This window comes from Momordica charantia (genome assembly GCF_013281855.1).
Source record: "Momordica charantia cultivar OHB3-1 chromosome 9 unlocalized genomic scaffold, Mcharantia_2.0 BLBB01000009.1, whole genome shotgun sequence".
NCBI classification, from domain to species: domain Eukaryota; kingdom Viridiplantae; phylum Streptophyta; class Magnoliopsida; order Cucurbitales; family Cucurbitaceae; genus Momordica; species Momordica charantia.
Window position 1 is genome coordinate 23,863,730 of NW_028275167.1, and position 20,130 is coordinate 23,883,859.

At 38.3% G+C, this 20,130-nt stretch overlaps 3 protein-coding genes across 11 annotated transcripts; 2 read left to right on the forward strand and 1 right to left on the reverse strand.

The window, feature by feature from the left end:
- LOC111015876 (protein RGF1 INDUCIBLE TRANSCRIPTION FACTOR 1) lies at window positions 1-2,384 on the forward strand. 7 transcript variants are annotated; one of them, XM_088117052.1, is made up of 5 exons: window positions 2-226; window positions 586-850; window positions 1,311-1,463; window positions 1,607-1,880; window positions 2,215-2,384. In XM_088117052.1, exons 2-4 carry the CDS (start codon window positions 614-616, stop codon window positions 1,838-1,840), a joined length of 624 nt encoding a protein of 207 aa, XP_087973178.1. In that variant the 5' UTR covers window positions 2-226; window positions 586-613; the 3' UTR covers window positions 1,841-1,880; window positions 2,215-2,384. The 7 variants fall into 7 exon arrangements, with proteins under 7 accessions (XP_087973179.1, XP_022146742.1, XP_087973178.1 ...); XM_022291051.2 differs by adding an exon at window positions 513-585 and having other exon boundaries at window positions 5-226; window positions 770-850; window positions 1,607-2,384; XM_022291052.2 differs by having other exon boundaries at window positions 5-226; window positions 586-632; window positions 770-850; window positions 1,607-2,384.
- A 1,305-nt stretch (window positions 2,385-3,689) lies between these two features.
- On the forward strand, window positions 3,690-5,864 carry LOC111015963 (RNA-binding (RRM/RBD/RNP motifs) family protein). Of its 3 annotated transcripts, none has more exons than XM_022291175.2 (5): window positions 3,690-3,885; window positions 4,298-4,401; window positions 4,499-4,574; window positions 4,661-4,744; window positions 5,122-5,864. In XM_022291175.2, exons 1-5 carry the CDS (start codon window positions 3,880-3,882, stop codon window positions 5,686-5,688), a joined length of 837 nt encoding a protein of 278 aa, XP_022146867.1. In that variant the 5' UTR covers window positions 3,690-3,879; the 3' UTR covers window positions 5,689-5,864. The 3 variants fall into 3 exon arrangements, with proteins under 3 accessions (XP_022146867.1, XP_022146868.1, XP_087973177.1); XM_022291176.2 differs by having other exon boundaries at window positions 3,690-3,881; XM_088117051.1 differs by lacking the exon at window positions 3,690-3,885 and having other exon boundaries at window positions 4,292-4,401.
- A 223-nt stretch (window positions 5,865-6,087) lies between these two features.
- On the reverse strand, window positions 6,088-10,718 carry SDS (Cyclin family protein). Its single transcript, XM_022291081.2, has 7 exons — window positions 9,457-10,718; window positions 9,194-9,361; window positions 8,152-8,318; window positions 7,202-7,330; window positions 6,944-7,124; window positions 6,630-6,674; window positions 6,088-6,537 (listed from the first exon to the last, which is right to left on the reverse strand). Exons 1-7 carry the CDS (start codon window positions 10,591-10,593, stop codon window positions 6,508-6,510), a joined length of 1,857 nt encoding a protein of 618 aa, XP_022146773.1. The 5' UTR covers window positions 10,594-10,718; the 3' UTR covers window positions 6,088-6,507.
- Window positions 10,719-20,130: the final 9,412 nt, after the last annotated feature.

Here is a 20,130-nt window from a genome sequence, read left to right on the forward strand (position 1 = left end):
AAAAAGAAAAAAAAGCCATTCATACACAGAACTGAATACAGAACTCGTAAAAGATTTTTTTCTTCCATTTTTCACCCCGAATCTTCATTTTCTTCTTCGTTTTTCCTCCATTTGCAGAGCCTAAACCAATCAATCCGCCGATTTCTCTGCATTCCTGACGACGCTGGTGTGCTGGTTTTTCAGACTTTCAGTTCCGTCTCCAATCGGAAGATTCTGTGAGCATTTGGTTAGTTTTCGATGAATGTCTTTTCGAACTCTTTTAACTAGTTTTTGTTGTTGCTTGAGTATTGTATCCACTTGAACACTCGATTTTGTGGATGTGTGTGTACTTTTTAGTGTCTTTTGAGTTTCCGAGATTGCTAATGTTCTTCAATTTTGAATCTCTATACCTATGCGATTGATTGTTATGTTGTATTGTGGATTCGAATTCAAGTTCGATTTTGCTGGAGTTGAGTCATTAACTGAATGGTCATTGATTGGAATTCGTAGTTCAATTTTGGATTTCTCTGCAGTTTTTCAAGAATTAGGTGCGATTGTTTGGATGAAGGAATCTTATGCGGTGGATGGATGTGTTTGGTTTTGTAGGTAATATGCGAGTTTTTTAGTAAAGAAAATGGAAACGGACTGGATTGGTACACTTTTGAATACGAAATTCTTCACTTCTTGCGATCTTCATCCCACCCTACGGAAAAATGAGAAAAATAAATTCTGCATTGATTGTAGTATTAGCTTCTGCAAGAATTGTAGAGTTCATGATCTTCATCGGCAGGTGAATATCTGGAAATATGTCTATCATGATGTTGTGCGCGTTCAGGACATGGAGAAATTCTTTCGCTGTTCAGAGATTCATGTATAATACATTCTTTCCCTTGTTACAACTTCTGTAAGAAATCAATTCCATCGTCTTTAATAGAAAAGGTTCCTGAATTCAATCTTTGTGCTATCATTGAGATTTGAGATGAGATTTTCATTCTTAACAATTAACATACAAGTTTTTGAATCTTTTTAGCCAAATTTATCAGCAAAATGGAAGTTACCATTTCTAGAGGAAAGCTCAGAAGTTTGATTTTGAATTTGTTAGTTTGTTAGTACCTCCTTTCTGATACCAATTTTAGTTTTGGGAATAAAGTTTGTTTATTAACTCTTTCTTTCTTTTAGTTTCCACTTGTTGAGAACACTTTTGAAACATTGGATAGGATCTGGAAAACAATCAAACCAAACTTGTAATACTGCTAACTATTATTTTCTCCTATGGCATTCCATCTCTATTCCTTCTAACTTGGAACCCCCGTTGCTTGATTCTTCTGCAGACATATAAAGTCAATGGTGAAGTATCTGTTCATCTCAACTCCCGCCGTCAATCCGTCGACACTAAATCACCAAAGGCGAAGTCCCGCGGTTCTTGTGAAGACTGCGGTAGACATGTTCAAGATCCTTATCGCTTCTGTTCAGTCGCTTGTAAGGTACAAAAATATATGGATCATATCACAACTCTGTTGCTCAGCAGAGTGCTCAAGACTAGAGACCATATTCTAAGCAATTCTATTCTATCACATCACACACAGATTGTTAATTGTTAACATTTCAAATGCTGTAAAAACAACAGGTTTCTGTAAACTCAGTGAAGGTTAAGGGCCAGAGCATTGGAACCATCATATCTCCGAGCCTGGATTTCGGTAACTTATCGTACAAGGAGCGAACCAGCCCAGAAACAAATGCAAGCGAATTGGAATCAACCATATCAATTGCAGAGTCCATAGAAGAGATCAAAGCTAGCCCTTCATCTTCAAGACCAAGGAAACGCAGAAGGAAGGGTATCCCTCACAGATCTCCATTCTGATAAGATATGCAAGATTAAACTCCCTTCTGGCTCTCAAATGGTATGCTTCTCTTTTTATTTATCTCGTCTCATATTACACAAATGTCTAGTAGTGAAATCATCAATATAAAAGTCTGAATTTTGGATCAAAATGCTCCCCACTACTACTCACTTCCACAATATCTCAACTACATGAATTTTAAAACTTCTTTAACAGCTTTAACAAGATTATTTGGTGGAGAAAGCTGACATAAACAGACAATTTTTACTCACTTTGAAGAATTTTTTTTTATTTTTTTTAATTTATTGGTTAAATATGGAGATATTCATCACTGCATTTAGCATGTGGGTATGGGTCTTATTATTGATGAGAATGTTTGTTGATGTGTTTACAGGAAAGTTTGCTTTCCACTCTCTCTCTCTCTCTCTCTCTTTTCTTTTTGTTGCAAGTCTTCCATAGATTTAGAGGTTCTTTTTGTCACAATCTCTGTCCAATCAATTGGTTGGTTATCTCGACTCTATTCAGAAAATTTCTAATATTACGAGAATACATATTTTCTTTGTATTTCTTTTATAAATAATTATTTAACGTTAGTAGACGAACTCAGATTATTTTTAATGAAAGAAATTATTAGTCATGATATTGAAAAGCTGGACATAATTGTTTTGTTGGACCCTCCATCATTTCACCTTTATGCATTAATGCAAACGGACTTTTCTTTTCTCTGTGTTTTTTCCACATGTCGGCATCATGCCCATCAATTTAATAAGAGAAAAAAAACCAAGACCACAACTAAATTACGATTTGAGGAATTACCTCACGAGATTATAAAATTGTTGCAATTAAACTCTGGTAGTTATTAGATAAGAATATTAGTGGCTGGATTTAACTATACCATTAAATTAGGATTGATATTTCAAGCCAATCTAACTTGGTTGAATGGTCACTATTTTGAGTAAATTATAACCTATATACAAAATCGGGTGAGCTAACATGCCCACATTTAGTCCATTTACATTTAGCATACAACTTTTTCTTTTTCTTTTTTAAATACAAAAGCATACAACTGTTTGAAGGAGCATTAACCACACAAATTTATTATAGATAAAGTTGAAAGATCCTTGTAATAAACTCCTTGAGTTGACTGAATAAATATAAAGTGAACTTATAAATTTGTCCCAATTATTTTAAGAGTTTCAATTTACTCTTTGACCCATATAATTTTCAAAGTTTCAATTTGGTCATGGTGGTTTGGTTCTTAGTTTTCATTTGGTCATATCTAACGAACAAAGAAATGTCTCTAAATTATGTTTTACCCACTTGAAAAACCTACCTATTTTCTTTTAGTTTTTACTCTTTTATATAGTCAAGTTACCCAAAAAGAAAACTACTAACTGAAAAAAAAATTTGTCAATATAATAACGACAAGGACAATTTGTGAAATTTGACTAAATCATAGAGACGAAGTCGGAACTTTTGAAATCATAAGGACTAAATTGGAACTTTTGAAATCATAAGGAGGCAAACTGAAAAATTTCCTAAACTACATTACCAAATTTCTAATTTAAGCTAAACATAATTTTCAAAGTTTATTTTTTCTGTTTTTAATCAATTGTTTTTAATTAGTTCATATATATAGTTCTATTGATCCCCGTATGTTCATTTTGTTATCTATATTATCAAAACGTTAATTTTGATGGGTGTATTTTCAACTTTTATTCCTTTTAATTTTTCCACTCCCTAATCACCTAAATTTTTTAAAAACGACCATGTTAGTTCTAATTTCGAAACAAATAACACAAATTTTATCCGGAACGGAAAGGATTTAGAAAACCTAAAAAATAGTATTTAAACAGAAGAGATAGCAAAGGAAAGTCAAAAGACGAAGTGTCCCACGCTGGTAGTGAATAACAATGAAAAAGCAAAAGCAAAAGCAAAACCAACCAACCGTATCTGTTGTTTCCACTCTCCACAAAAATCTTCTCTTCTCCTCCTCCATTGCCGCCGCTCCTTCTCATCTTCCGCCATCGCTGATTCCTGCTTCTCACACCTTTCAGAAATGTCGGTCAGTTTCCTTTTCTCCTTTTCCTCTGCAAATCTTTGAGTTTCCACGCAGATCTGATCTGAATCTGAATCTGAATCTGAATCTGATGCATTCATCATCGCCAATTGTTAATTGTAATTGTAATGCCACATTTGCTTTCTAATTCCCTTGGTTCCTACGAATGCCTATAATTCTGTTTGCTTCTTGAGGGAATCTCTAGAGAAAAATGGGAAGAGACTCTCCCGAATGATTCCCTTCTTCTCAAATCAGTTCTCTGAATCTCAACCTCTAAAACCCAATTTCTAATTTCTTAATTATTTTAAATGATGAACTGAATGGAGTGAAAATCACTCGCACTAGATTCTAAAACTTAAGTGAAGAAATAACATTACCATTTTCAAATTTTGTTTGTTTTGATCCAATCCCTATGTAGATGAGAACTGTGAAGGTTAGCAATATCTCAAAAGATACTTCCGAGAGAGATATCGAAGAATTCTTCTCATTTTCTGGTGAAATCCTTTATGTTGAAATGCAGAGGTTAGTAATTATAAAAATTCCAAGTGTTGGTTTATTTTGAAAATTCGTGCAGAAGAATCACTTTTTTTTTTGGTTTTGTTTTTAATTTTTGGTACAGAGAAACTGAAAATACTCAGCTTGCTTATGTTACTTATGAGGATTCCCAAGGGGCAGATACTGCAATACTTTTGACAGTAATGTTCCTTTGCCTACATTTCTCTCTTTATTATTGTTATTATTATGCCTGTTTTTGTTAATCTTTCTCTCTCTCATCTCTCAGGGAGCAAAAATTGGTGATCTCTCTGTAACAATTACTCTGGTTGAGAATTACCATCTTCCACCTGAATTTCTATCATCAATCATGGTAATATTCTGCCTTGTATATATGACTATGGAATGTCCCCTGTATGTGCGTATCGCTGTCGTCCCTTGAATTCTTTTGCACACACAAATGAAATCACATGTTTCAGTCCTTGCTCGATCGTTTGCTTCAGATGTCTGAAGAAGTTTTGAATACTTGTTTGTTCCTCCTCAATGGAGTGGAAGCATATGAACTTGAGTAGCTGTCTTTGTGTTTTGTTTTGTTTTGTTTTATTGTTTGTCATTTGTTTGTATGTAGTTGATGTTTGTACAAAGAGCGACGTGCGAGTGAAGGCGGGCGTTTTTTGTTTTTCACCTTTTTCCCTGATAGACGTATTTTGAGTTACCTACTTTTGCTTAAATGTTAATAAATTTTTTAAGGATAAAAGGCAAACTGTTACCGGGATTGCCCCGAACCGGGCTGAAGATGTGGTAAGTACTATGCTTGCCAAGGGCTTCATCTTGGGGAAGGATGCTATCAATAAGGCAAAAGATCTCGATGAACGACTCCACCTAACATCGAATGCTTCTGCGACTGTTGCTTCCATCGACCGCAAGATGGGCATAACCGAGAAAATAACTGCAGGAACAGCAGTGGTAAACGAAAAGGTCAGGGAGATGGACGAAATGTTCCAGGTTTCCGAGAAGACGAAAACTGCCCTCGCAGTCGCCGAGCAGAAGGCAAGCAGTGCAGGAACCGCACTCATGAGCAACTATTATGTGCTAACTGGAGCATCATGGTTTTCAAATGCTGTAACTGCAGTCGCAAAAGCTGCTGAAGAAGTGACCCAGATGACCAAGGCAAAAGTCGAGAAAGCGGAGGAGGAGAAAAAGGAGAATATATACCGCGAAAGAACCGGGATCATTAACGACTTTGCCGAGCTCCATCTCGACGAGCCTTTACCGGGGGAGCCTGCTATAGTTCCAGTTAATTCACCTAGACAGTAAATTCCGAAATCATATATGCATGAAACGAAACCCACACTTGTGAATTAAATTGCTTCCCCTCATTTGCTGTATGATACAATTTCATCTAGAGGTGCTCCAATTACAGAGTTTACCCTTCTTTATACAGCTCTTCTTGTTGTGGACGTTGAAATGTTATAGAAATATTACTTTTTCAATATTTGATTGTATACTGTTTCATTTAACTTTTGTAATTTATAACTTATAAATATATTTCTACAGTTTCTTTTTGCCATTTAGAATCACTTTATTCTTTTTCTTTTTTAATTTGGTGCTTTAATTAGAATGAATTGATATCAAAACAACAATCTGACGTTTCCAACTGAAAAGATAAACACAAAACGTAATTAGATGGCAAAAATAGAAGAGGTTAGCTGAGCAATGACTTCCATGGTTTACAGTTTACATCGATTTGGTGCATTAAAAATCTCACTGTAATCGCTGTTTTCATAGCTGAGGTACCAAACAATCAACTTATCATGTAGATGAAAAAATTAAACGGCTATTTTGTTTATCAAACAACATACAACTTGTAAATTGACACTAAATATAAACGACACTAATGAATTATTCAATCATGTAGATGAAAATTAAATGCTATTTGCTTTAGACTCGACTCATCCTTGTATAGAAACTCGAAAAATATTATCGGACTATTTGGCCTAAGGATATTTTTGACAGTCCATGATCTCTTTTTTTATACAACACAGAATTTTATGTCTTAGCTTTTGGGAGAAAGGGTTACCTTCACTGCTACTGTAATCGCAACAGAGATTATTTATTTGCTGTTGCTGTCAGGCATCATAAAAACTTTAATAGCCACTCCAAGCTCTGTAAAAATTAGTACAATGTCAGTAACTTCTTCAAGTTGATTTTAAGAGTGAATTCAGGAATTAAGTTTTAATCTAGTTGACTGGTCATACCTCGATACATTCGGGCAGATCATCGTTTTCTGTTCTGACATGCGTCTGTGAAACCAACAAATGCACCAGATGTTAGTTAAGAGAGATTAAGTTGCACAGAATGAAATATGCATGGAGATTAAGAACAGAAATTTCACTAAATATCACCAATTTTCAAAACATTGTATGAATATGAGTTTTATTAGTGTACTTTCCATTATAATCTGGATTGAACTCAGATTAAGCTGTTCTTGTAAAATTTTAAATTTTCTGTTATATTTAAAGATACCTATTTGTATTATACATTGTGGGTAAATACATAGATAAAGAATTACCTCGATTACTCGTTGGCGTGGTGTATCTTGTTTTTCTCCTAGGGAGGCCAGGATGACAAGGGCAGCTGCAATAGTTGAAGGAAAATAACAAAATTGGACTCGGTCAGATAGAACGAGCAATGCGAAGTTCTTGGCTCGATTCTCCAAATCTGAGTCAGCTCCAGCAGCTTTCAGGTAGAACCTATGATTATTTTCCAACACCAAATTATTAAGAGAAAATAATAAAGCATGTTATTTACAGTTTGACAAGGGATGTACCATAAGAAGTTGCAAACAGTGGGCAGGAAACATTGGAACTTTAGGACTTCTTCAACAAGCCATTCCATACCAACAACTTCAGATCTGCTATATGTGTTGCTCCCTACATTGAAATTCCTTTGCCGCAAACTGAAATTCCGAAAAAAAATCAATCAGTATATCATATCTTTTTCAATATATATCCACGGAGCTCGACCCACCAGCTTGGAATTCTCAAGGCTCCATTTAATGAACACACACGATGCTTTTAACTTTGTTCATGTAAAGTACAAGTACAAAGATAAATGAAGACCAAATAAAAGGAAGTTTGACAAAAAAAGTTACAAAACTGATTTACATTTGACTCAACTTAAGAGCTCTATATAACAGCCTCGATGCATTGACGATTGGATCATCATTTTATTATCTGACCATATATGATTGAAGTGGTCCACTATGAAATCTTTCCTTGGTGGGTCGGGTCACTTCTGTGCACGAGTTGTTAACTTAAGCACTGCAAGATATTATTGTCGCAATATTTGACTACAGTACCATACGGGTGGTGTGTATGGACATTATTATGGCTATGATTTGTTACATAACAGGCTTAAAGAGGAACTATGATATAATCACAATGTGACAGTATTATTTGGTTCATGTGAACGCGAAGCTTTGAGGCACGGCGAATTTATACTCAATTTTACACCCTTTTATTCACCCCCAACGGTGTAAAATTGAGTATAAGTTTGAGTTAGGATCAAATGAGTTGGTACCTACTAGTCACTGGACACAATAATCAGAAGGAATTGGATTGGAGCAAGAAAACCAAATAGCATACAGCTTTTTCCCAAGCAATATTCATCAAATATAGACTAATGAAGGTAAATATAAGTTATAGTAGATAGGAACCACAATTGTTAAATGTAAAAACTGAGATGCACACAAATAGACGAAAGAAAAAAAAAAGTCACCTGCTGCATATCTGATTTTCTTCAAATCTAGCCGCCAAAGTAAGACATGCTATGCCCAAAATTTGAAGGTTTCTTCCAGCCTTGAGAAATCCTTTGCTCAGAATCTGGTCGAGGAGTGCGACTCCTAAAAATGTTGTCTCCTGATGAAGTTTGGTATCTTTTGATCGCTACATCATTCAACAAAATAAAGTTACATAATGAACTTGATGATAAGACTTTACTTACGAAAAGATTACAAAATTATAAATTAAAGAAGGTATTTTGTAAACTGGAGATAATGATGAAAATGAAACTACATTGGAATCCTAAGAAAGTCCCAACCACCTCAGTACTCATGAACACAGGTCTCGCTGTTATGAATATGTATTATATTATTCTTAAGATAAAAGTGTGGCTAAGCAGAAGCAAAAATGAAATGAAAAAATGGTTGGATGGTTACAGGACAGATTGTTAGACTTTACTGATTCAAGATGCCAAATGCATTGTGCGCGTGGCAGGCCTCATTTGTTAGAAAGTTCTTACAACTTGGAAAGCTTTTAACTATTTAACATGAATGAAATCATGAGCTACAAGCTTTAAGTAGGGGAGTGTATCACAGTATTGAGTCTGTATTGTTAACCAGGATATTGTTATAACTACATTTAAATTAAAGAGGGAGAGTGATAGGAATTGCATAGATAAAAAAAGAATAATAATAAACAATCAGATGGTAAACAGTGAATATTGTAAAATAGAAGAACCGATAACATGGACTTCAAATTCAACGTATTTTTCTTTGGTCAGACCCACCGAAAATTTTCCAGAGAACACTTCACATTTAAAGTACACTGATGGATTAAATTCCATATCAAACGAGGCAGAGAACTAATTTTATGCCATAGTAATAATTAATTAGTCATTCAGTGCACGTTGAAAAATGACAATGTGGTATAGTTCCTACGTCTCAGATAACCAAGCTATTAATGATGATAATCGACTGTCGGTGCGATGTCTCATCCGAATTAATTGAGAGTAACACGTTGGTTTCAAATCAAGGACTTACTTCAACTATCCATTGGACCATTTTTGACCGTTGCTGGAGAATGAGATCGCCATAATCCGTCGTGGAGCGGTACTCCTCTACATAGTCGCCAATAATCAATTGCCGTCTTTCTCTGTTTCTGAGCATTTGATAGCTTTCTTCATCGTCCAATTCTTCGAATCTCAAAATCTAAGTTAAAATTAATTAAATAAAAAAATATAAGTTGTTTGATTAGCTGCAGGTTTGTTGAAGATGAAACGCTAAGGAAGCATGAAAATTTTTACCGTAGATTGATCTACATTCTCTTCTTCAATAGACGAGGTGGTGCTAATGTCTTGGGAGGCGGTTAATCTTAGAAACTCTCGTCTGTACTGCAGCAAGAAGGTAAATGTTGATGAAGGAGCTTCCTCTTCGTTCGATCTCTCTGAAAATTCGCTTCCGGTTTCCAAGAAAATTGAAGGAGTATAATCTGAGAAGTCCGTATCCGAATTCATAGTTGACTGAAGCTCGGAAAACGCCTGGCTAGAGTATTCCGAGACATCCTCGTAAGAGAATTGCTCCGTGCAAGCAAGATCCGATTCAAACTTCAAGCCGTTAGGCCACTGTTCTATCGTCGAGTTCGACCTCGAAACAGTGAAAATTTCGCCGATACCATTTCTCGGTATCTCAGGTAACTGAAATTCCCATACTCTGTTCTCCTCTACCTCTAATCCTTTCTCTTCGAACGAACAGACGCTTTCGAAGACAGATTCAGCGCAAGACTCTAAACAAGGAGTGAGTGGAACAGCTTCCTTTCCACAGAGCTTCGACGAGACATCAGCATCAGTCATTTCGAACTTCAGAATTCCATTATCCGCTTGATCTTCATTTTCTCCAATACTTCTCCTGGAATCACTCTTACTCTTCGACTTTGAGCTACTTCGTCCGAGAACACCAAAATCAACTCCAGAATTGGACTCCACACAAGACGACTCAGACACTTCCACATTACTCCCCGCTCCAACCTCCTTCCTCTCTTTCTTAACCTCACACTCCTCCTTAAAGCAACCTCCCGCTCCTCCATTGGAAGCTGCATCCAAATTCAATTCTACAGAACCGAACCGCCTCTTCCTCAAATTCAACCTCGCACTCACAGCATTAGGCTCCAATCGAAAAACCGCGTCGAGTTGGCTAGAAACCTCACCTCCTCCTCCTCCGTGGAACGAACCGGAACTGGACTCCGCAGGAAAGGAAGAAGAAACGCAACCAAAGCTCCTACAGCGAGCAGCCGAATCCGACGACGGCGAGCAGAGAATAGGAGAAATCCGAGTCCGTTTCCGACGAGGCAGCTGAGAACGGAGCTTCTTCTTGGGAGGACACTGCGATTGCCATTGCCATTGCGGTTGCGGTTTCCGCTTCGGCCTTCGCTTCCGTGACTTCATCGAAGATCAGTTGTGCGTTCGTGAGAGAGGGATTGGATGTGAGTTTCTGTGAGAGGAGCAGTTATGGAAGTTGGGAATTGGAATTGGAAGTGAGTTATTGAGTTGAGACTTGAAAGAGGGTCCCTCATGTAATGTAATAATAGTCGACAGCGCGTCGTCGTCTTCTTCCTCCTTTTGAGGCAGTTGGGCTTGCTTTCATGGGCTTTATGGGCCGATTAGTTCTGCTGGAAATTGGGCCCATCGTCATTTTAGAATTTAGACAACTCAAGCTTCAAAAATGGATTTTAATGTTTTTTTTTATTTAAGGGAAATTATAGGAACTGACTTTGAATCATTTTAAAATATGTCTGGATAGAGTTGTCTTTTTTCCTTCAATTGGATGAGATGAAAGCAAACTTTTATTCTTTTTCCATTTTTAACCCTCGCTGTTTGGGATTTGAAAATAATGGTAGCATTTAGAGACTGTTTATTGATCTCATAATTGTTGTATATTATCTCAGATTGATTTGAATGATGAAAAGGATAGCTACATGGTCAACTCGTCTAGATTGTTAGATGGATTAAATATGAATCGATTATTTTTTTTTAGTTCAACAACATGTGAGAGTCAAGATTCAAACCTACGACTTTTCAATCGAGGATATATACCTTAATCAGTTGAGCTATGCTTAAGTTAGATATGCATCAATTACTTATTTATAAATATAATTGACATATTTGTGGTTTGTTTGAGTTTTTTTTTAATAGGTATGCATAGATAATTGGGGATGAATATTGATAGAACTCTATATGTGATAGAGTTTACTACTTTTCCTAAGGAAGAAGATGAAAAATTGCAGATAGAAAAATTAATAGGTTTAGAGATTTATTATTATAGTTGAAAAACAATATGGGATTCAAAAATCTACTTTACATTTGAAATATGATTATTTAGAATAGTAGAAGGTGAGAAATTGTCTCTTAAAACATTAAAATTTGTTTCATTGGTTGTATTGTGTTCTTGCACACAACGGTTCAACCAAGTTTCAAAAACTTTGCCTCTTAGGGGAAATTTTATCTTTAGTTAATCTTTTTTTTTATATATATAACATATATACATATTATAAAAACGATAGTACTTTACTAAATACTATCGTTTTTACGTCCATCTATATTTACTTGGGTAATTGTAGTGGGTAGCAAAAATATTTTATGTATTTAAAAAAATGTCACCAGCTTTTCAAAATTTCAAATATAGCAAAATATTTGAATTTTTATTTTCGGAATTTTTATTATTCCAATTTTACCCTTATAATATCTGATATATATCTGATGTATATCTATATCTGATATACATCCAATTTATATATGATATACATCAAATCTATATCTGATATACATCCAATTTATATATCATACATCAAATCTATATCTGATTTACATCCGATGTAAATTTGTATATGATATACATCCAATCTATATCTAATGTATATCCGATATAATTCTGACATACTTTCGATATACGTTCGATGTATCCATAATATACAGTATCAGATGTCCCAATGATATACATTATTAGATATACTACTGATATACATCAAATGTACGTATTATACATATAATATATATATATATATATATATAAAATGTAACTATAATTTATGATATACTAAATAGATTTCCAACTGAAATACTAAATATATTTGCAACTGATATACTAAATATAAGGTATATCAAATGTTTAATTTTTAGTGGTTAACTCTTTAAATTCTAGTTTACCATTTCAATTTGTTGATTAATATACTAATATTATCAATAATGTTGATTACCATATCACTACTATTTATTCGGGAAATTGGGATTTTTGATCCCTTTCAATAACCACTTCGGACTTTTGACCCCCTTTTGATTTTTACCTATTTATGACCCCTCCACCTCAGATTTCTGACCCCTCCCCTTATTTTGCTTTGTAAAATTACCAAGTTACCCTCAATTTAAAAAAAGAAATCAAACTCAGCTCTCCCCTCCTTTCCCTCCCTGTCTCGGTCCTTCCCCTCCCTCATTCACTATCTCGTTATCCATCCCAGTCTTCATCCCGGTCTCTCCCTCACAACCAGAAAGTTCATCTCCGTCGTTTCTTCTTCGTCTCCCTCACTTCGTCTCTATCAGAGCTTTCCCCCTTCCCTAATTGAGGTAATTTTTCTTTCGAACTCGCGATCTTATTGTGAATGATTTTCTACATTTTTTTTCTTCGTTCTTTGCGTGGGTGTGAATGATTTCAACCTTCGGCTCTATCTGAAGTAGTCAAAGTTATTATGAAGTTTGATTTATTGTTGCTTCCATTGTTTTGTTTTAATTTTTGACTTTCAGGGTTCCATCTCGGCTTTAAGCCCGGTGGATGTAGGACCGGGATGAAATTCAGAAAGTCCATCCTTCTGGAATCCATCTTGGGACTCATCCCGGTTCGAAATGGACCGGGACGAGGCCCAAGATGGAATCCAGAAAGCATCTCGGGCCTCGTCCCGGTCCATTAAGAACCGGGATGAGTCCCAAGATGGATTCCAGAAGGTCCAACCATCCTTCTTTCTGGATTCTATCTCAGGCCTCGTCCCCGTCCATTTCGAATCGGGATGAGTCCCAAGATGGATTCAAGAAGGATGGTTGGACTTTCTGGAATCCATCTTGGGACTCATCCCGGTTCGAAATGGACGGGGACGAGGCCCGAGATAGAATCCAGAAAGTCCATCTTGTACTTCGACTTTCTGGATTCCATCTCAGGCTTCAACCCGGTCCGTTTCTAAGCAATATTGTTTTGTTTTGTTACAGGAGACATGGATATGACACTTAAGATCAACCAAGACGACTGGTTCTCGGCCGCGCTGTCAAATCTCGCTCACGTAGGGAAAACCTCTTCTCGTATTAAGGCTAGGTTAACTCCCTCTCAGTTAGACATGTTTTGGTCCGATTTTAGGGATGAACGTTGTATTTAACGGTCCGTTGCTCCATCACCTGTTGCTTAGAGAGGTGGAGGAACCTAGAGACGACCTCATTAGCTTTAACCTATTCGGGAATAGGGTCTCTTTTGGGAAGTGGGAGTTCGACCTAATAACCGGTCTTAGACACACCATGAATAGGGTAGACGAGGATGTTCGTAACCGGAGACTTAGAATTCTGTATTTTCAAGACAAGGCGAGTGTACAGTGTTCGGAGTTGGAGAAATTTTTTTTAGAACACACATTCGAAAATGACGAGGACGCTGTGAAGATTGCTATAGTGTACTACATAGAGCTTGCCATGATGGGCAAGTAAAGGAAGCAGAAAATGGACACGAGCCTCCTTGGGATTGTGGATCGGTGGGAAGTTTTCTGTAATTATGACTGGAGTTCAATGATTTTTGAAAGGACTCTCTGGAGCTTGAAGAACGCTCTGAAGGACAAGGTCGAGGCGTACAAACAGAAGGTCGCTATGGACTCGAGCCATGTTGAGACGTATAGCTTGTATGAGTTTCCATACGCTTTTCAGGTTAATGAAATTTAAATGTAATTTATTATATATTTATGTACCTGTGAAATACCGTAGAGTCTAACTTGACGTGACTGCAGGTTTGGGCATACGAGACAATATCAACCTTGTCGACTCGAGTAGCATTGAGGCTGAATGACGATGCTATTCCTCGTCTACTTAGATGATCCTGCACCTATTCGCGTGCTTTTAATGTTTTGGAGCGAGAGGTCTTCGAGAACGTCAAGGTGAGTACAACATGTTCTTATTGTTTTTAATATTTAATATTAAAATTGACCTAACTATTTGTGTTATACAGTCGAAGGTTGTAGTTCGTTTGGAGGCGACTGATGTCGAACGACAGCACATGGCTCGCGTTATGCATCCACCAGTGGCCCCTGTCGGACCTCCAGCACCCACAGAACTTGCTACAGAACCACTGGCTACTACTTCCACCGCTCAGAAGTCTCCCGCTACTGGTGAGGTTGGGGATCCAGTTGAGCTCGATGATGTAGCAAAGGATGCTTCCCCAGTGGTTGATCATGTAACAGAAGATATTATTGGGACCGATGGAGGACAAGATCAATTGTTGCCACAGAAAGGGACGGAGAAGAAGAAGAAGAAGAAGTCGAAGCATAAGTGGAGTCGGGAGCTGCGGAGGCTCGGCGACAGAGTGACGACCATTGAGACAACTCTAACGGGCATGACGACTGACATAAAGGACATAAAGAAGTTTATGAAGAGGCTAACAAAGGTAAGGGTTATTGTATTGTATTATCTGAATTTCTTGTTCACATCCTTATATTTATAATTTTTATTACGTAGGTTATGTCGAAGGGTCAGAATAAATATGATAGAAGGGGCGGTGTGCCGGATCAGGATGGTTCTTCGGGTGGACGTGATCCGAGTGTGCGTAACGAGGAGGATATGGACATGGATGAGGATCCGAAGACAGGGAAAGAGCCGAAGACAGGGGACGAGCTGAGGATGGACGAGGATCCGAAGACTTGTGAAGAACCCGCCGACGTTCACGAGAGTGACGTGGAGATGGATCACTCTCCTACCATTGTTGGAGCTACCCAGGAGGTCCCAAGTGGCCACCCTAGTCCGGTCGACGTAATTGAGGTATTTCTGTAACGATACTAACTTTTTTACGTTAACCTAACTTTATTTACTTAAAGCAAATGTTTGTCCATTTTTAGGATCTTACTCTAGGTACGTGCGCCAGTGACGGGGAGGCAAGTAAGGGGCAGATGGTTAACGTACCGACACCGCAACCCGTAGGGCCACCGAGAAAGCAAACTGATAGGACAGAAAGTCGACCCCTACCCTTATCACATGGAGGAACTCCACACTTGACCGTTTTTAAGGTAACGCCAACTTCGAACTCCAACTCCAACGTCATTAAGTCTTGTATTGAACTTCTTTTATACTTGTTACAGGTTGAACGTGAGTTTATTGAAGGCCCACTTGGCCAGGGTCTTCGGAAGAGGAAATATCCGTGGAAGTTGCGGGCCATATACACGCCCACCGGCCAACGTGGTATCAAAGTTCGAGCGTACGACCCCACATGCCCCATCCCACCGCTCCTGGACGAGGAGTTCTAGAAATGGATGGACGACCCATCAACCGACAGCAATTCCCGTTCAACGTCCGTCGGGATCAAATACAAGAGTTGGTTTGGCCTGCTCCTAGATCCTGAGTTTCAACTCGACGACGAGGTTAGTGAAGTTTAGAAGCAGCAAAGTTGTTTTTAATTATAGACTTATACTTTTTATAATGTTACATGCAGTATATCGATTCGCTCATGATGTTAACGGCAAGGAAGGTTGACAAGTGTAAACATCTATTGCGCGTGCGATTCGCAATAGGCGACGTACTTCTATCTGTAAGTTCGGCTTACCTTTCACCCATATAACGAACGATATTACTTCGATACGTGAATGACGTTTGTGGGGTTTTTTTTTTCAGAACTTGCTACGACGAACAGACGAACCATATGCAGCTATGAAGCCGGGTGTCCTACCGTCGAAATGTACGTATGATTGGAGGCAAGAGCGTACCATCTTTTGGTACGTGCTTGGTCGACAATCGGACTACGACACCCCATGGACCGAGGCCGATATCGTGTACACGCCGATGAATATTGGCGGCAACCACTGGGTCATGATCGGGATTGATCTTGTGGAGGGTGATCTAACCGTATGGGACTCACTGCAGTCGAGCACCCCGTTGGATGATCTCGAGAAGGCGCTCAAGCCAATGTGCACGATAATCCCGGTGATTCTTCATTGGAGCGGGATGCTCGTAGTTCGGCCTAACCGTCCCACGGTGCCATGGAGGGTCCGAAGACGTACTGTACCTCAGCAAGCCGGGTTCACAGATTGCGGCATATTTTGTGTTAGATTTTTCGAGTACGATGTAACTGGGTCAAAGATGGACACTTTGACTCAAAGTAACATTTCTTTATTTCGTTGTCAATATGCTGTATAAATGTGGGCTCGCAGACCCTTTTTTTAGTTGTAATTATTCTTTGTATCGATTTTTTTTCCACGGACCTAAATATGACCTATCATAATTTGTTTTAGCATACTTATGTTTAGCTGTAGTCACTGATGAACAGTAACATAACATAAAACACGTTTGTAATCATATATGAAAGAATAGCAACCTATTGTTCATGCATGTGCATGGATTCTTACTTGCGGTACAAGCTACCTATTCATATCTAACAAAATACAAGGGAAAATTGACACAATAAGCCTCCTGCAGGGGCCTTTTAAGTTTTTTAATCGCCCTTCTCAAAACACAAGTTTCCTAATCATTTGCTGACATCACCTACTTTGCCAAATGACCTCCAATGCCCCTCCTTAACTTGATCCAAATTTTAGTTTTCCCTCCTCCTTTACTTGGGGCCTAATATACCAAATTTTTATTTTCCCTCCTCCCTTTTTTGAAAACACTCTATTTCAAACTTCATTTCTCCAGCATCTATCGGTCTTCCATTTCTCTCTCACTATTAGGATTGTTTTGCTTCTGTCATCTACAGGTCACTGACTGTCGATGCTTAAACTTCATTATCCATCGGTCTTTGTTTTGAAATGCTTTTTTGGGCTTGTTCGCATATAAGTTATTTATTTATTTGTTTGTTTACTGGGTAGTTTATTTTTAGACGTGGAGGGAGAGAAGCTGACGGACAGGGCGTGAAGAAGAAGGAGATCGTTAGCGCGTTAAATGGATATGGATAGCTACTTGGAGTATGTTATAGATCGAGATCGTTCATTAGCAAGAGCGAGAGCGTTCATGAGCGAGAGCGAGATCTGATCGAGAACGTGCATGAGCTTCATCGAGAGCGTGAATGAGGTTGATCGTCATTGCGATCGAGAGCGTGCATGAGCTTGATCGAGAGCGTACAGCGATAGCGTGCATGAGCTTGACGAGAGCGTACATCTAGAACGTGCATGGGCTTGATTGAGATCGTACAGCGAGAGCGTGCATGAGCTTGACGAGGGCGTGAATGAGGTTGATCGTGATCGATATCGAGAGCGTGCATGAGCTTGATCGAGAGCGTACAGCGATAGCGTGCATGAGCTTGACGACAGCGTACATCTAGAACGTGCATGGGCTTGATCGAAAGCGTGCATGAACGAGAGCGAGAGAAATGAAAAGACGTGAAATTTAATTCTTTCAATTGTTGGTTGATGTTCTTTAAATTAAAGAAATGCTGCATCTAATATTTTTTTTTAGTACTTATTCGATTTCAGTCTATTGAGAATAAACGGGTGCAGTGGAAAGTAGCAGCGAGAGTGCAAAACAAATAACGAAAGTGATCGTGAATAAGCTTGAACGAGAATGAGCTTGAACGAAAATGAGACGTCATCGTGAACGATTAACAGCATATAAGTGGATATATAATAATGTGGAAGAAGAAAAATAGCGTAATAAGTAAGCGACCATGATGACAATAAGGATAAATTTTTTTAGAAGTACAACGAAAATCAACGAAAATTACCACGAACGAGAATGGGCGTGTAAGAGAAAGAAGACTGTAGAATTTTGAGAAAGTAAGCAAGCAGTAACAACAAAAATAATAATAATTGATTCATTAAAGTAGGAAACAGGGGCTCCATCCATCCATCCCATTACAAAAAGTGTTTTTTTAGTAGCTGAAACAAAACAACAACCATAAGCTACTACTAAAATGGGATTTTACAAATTATTATTATTATTACGGTATCGGCGTAGACGGGCCAGTAACTGATCCACCCTGTCCTCCAGACGAAGTCGTTCCTCCTTCTCCTCCTTCAGCAGTCCCTCCAGCAAGTCCCACATTTCTTCATCCCGGGCTAACTTATACCTCGTGTTGTTGAGCTCGTGTTGCGTTTGATGTAGCTCTCTCCTGAGCTGGTCGTTTTCTTCCCGTGCTTGTTGAAGAGGACCGTTAATTGGCACTCCGCTCTCCGCGAAGGAGAAGGGATGGTTTGAGATAGGACCGGTTGCTCCGTCAGAAGAGGAACCGTCCGACTCGTAAGATGTTGACATGTTTGCTTCTAATAAATGTTAGATAGATAGATACTTCTAATCTGGATGTCGTTGTTGTGTACTTTGTGGTATCTATATATAGAGAAATTCTTGGTTGGTTTCATGGAAAATTGAAAAAATAATTATATCGAAAATTGGGTTAACGGGTAGGAAGGAAGAGGAAGAGTAATTTATCACTGCATTGGAAAGGTGGAAAGACAACTGGGCTGGGACTGAGGATTTGAAAGGGCGCATTAATTAATCAACCACCCTCCCTCTTACTAACCTCTTAATTATAAGATAAGTGGGTATGGATACATACGTTTAGAACGCGAGATAGCGAGAAAGAGAGAAATCGAGAAATTTAGAAAGCGAGATAGCGAGAAAGATAGGTTGTTATCTTTGCGATCTTATAAATATACATACATGGAGACGAACGAAAAAAAGAAGGATAGCGAATGAGATCGAGAGCGACACATTGCGAGCGAGACATCGAGAGCATAACATCGAGAGTGAGATATCGAGAGCGAGACATCGAGAACGAGTCAAGGAGAGCGATACAGCGAGATCGAGACAACGAGAGCGAGACAAAATAAGCCATAAAGCGAGACAGATTCCAGATACTGAAGTACAAATGTATATACTACTACAGAAGTTGTTGGGTGTTCTCATAAAGGAGGAACTGCTACAGAGAGTGGATAACATCGAGAGCGAGTTTGATCGAGTATATACTACTACAGAGATTCGAGATCGAGACTGGATAACATCGAGAGCGATCTTGATCGAGTTAGCGAGGGGGTTAGATCGAGTTAAATCGAGATGGAGAGTGAATAACATCGAGAGCGATTTATATCGAGTTAGATCGAGTAAGATCAAGATCGAGACTGGATAACATCGAAATCGATTTTGATCGAGTTAGCGAGAGGGTTAGATCGAGTTAAATCGAGATCGAGACTGGATAACATCGAGAGCGAGCTTCAAAGATGCAATGGAAAAAAAATGGTTCATTCAAAGTAAGGTTCATTATGCCAAAGTTGTGTCGCATACTGCCTTCTAATGTGCGACACTTGAGCCTGAACAAGAGTTTCTAAACTATTACCCGACACAAGATATTCCAAAAATTTACATGCAAAAATACCACAATCTATACTACCTTTCTACCTCGTGTCGGTCGTAGGACGGTATACAGGATATTCAGCCATTGTATTATGAATTGTTACCTCTTCATGCTCATGTTGCACATCAAGTCGATCACTGGCGTGCTCATTTCCATATTCCCTTTCGTCGTCTCCTTGTTCCGTGTCGGTCATTAGACGATATGATTCATCACTATCTTCATCCACATTTTCACTTCCATTCCACAAGCCAGGCACATCCCAATCATATGCCCTATCATCTCCCAAATTACAAGGAACAACATTTGACCCTAACGGTGTGAGAGATGCTATATCATGACCAATATGACCAAAGTAGGGGGTGGTGGGCCGGAAGAAGAGGGGTTCGACGACGAGGACGGAACTGACGGACTTGAAAATG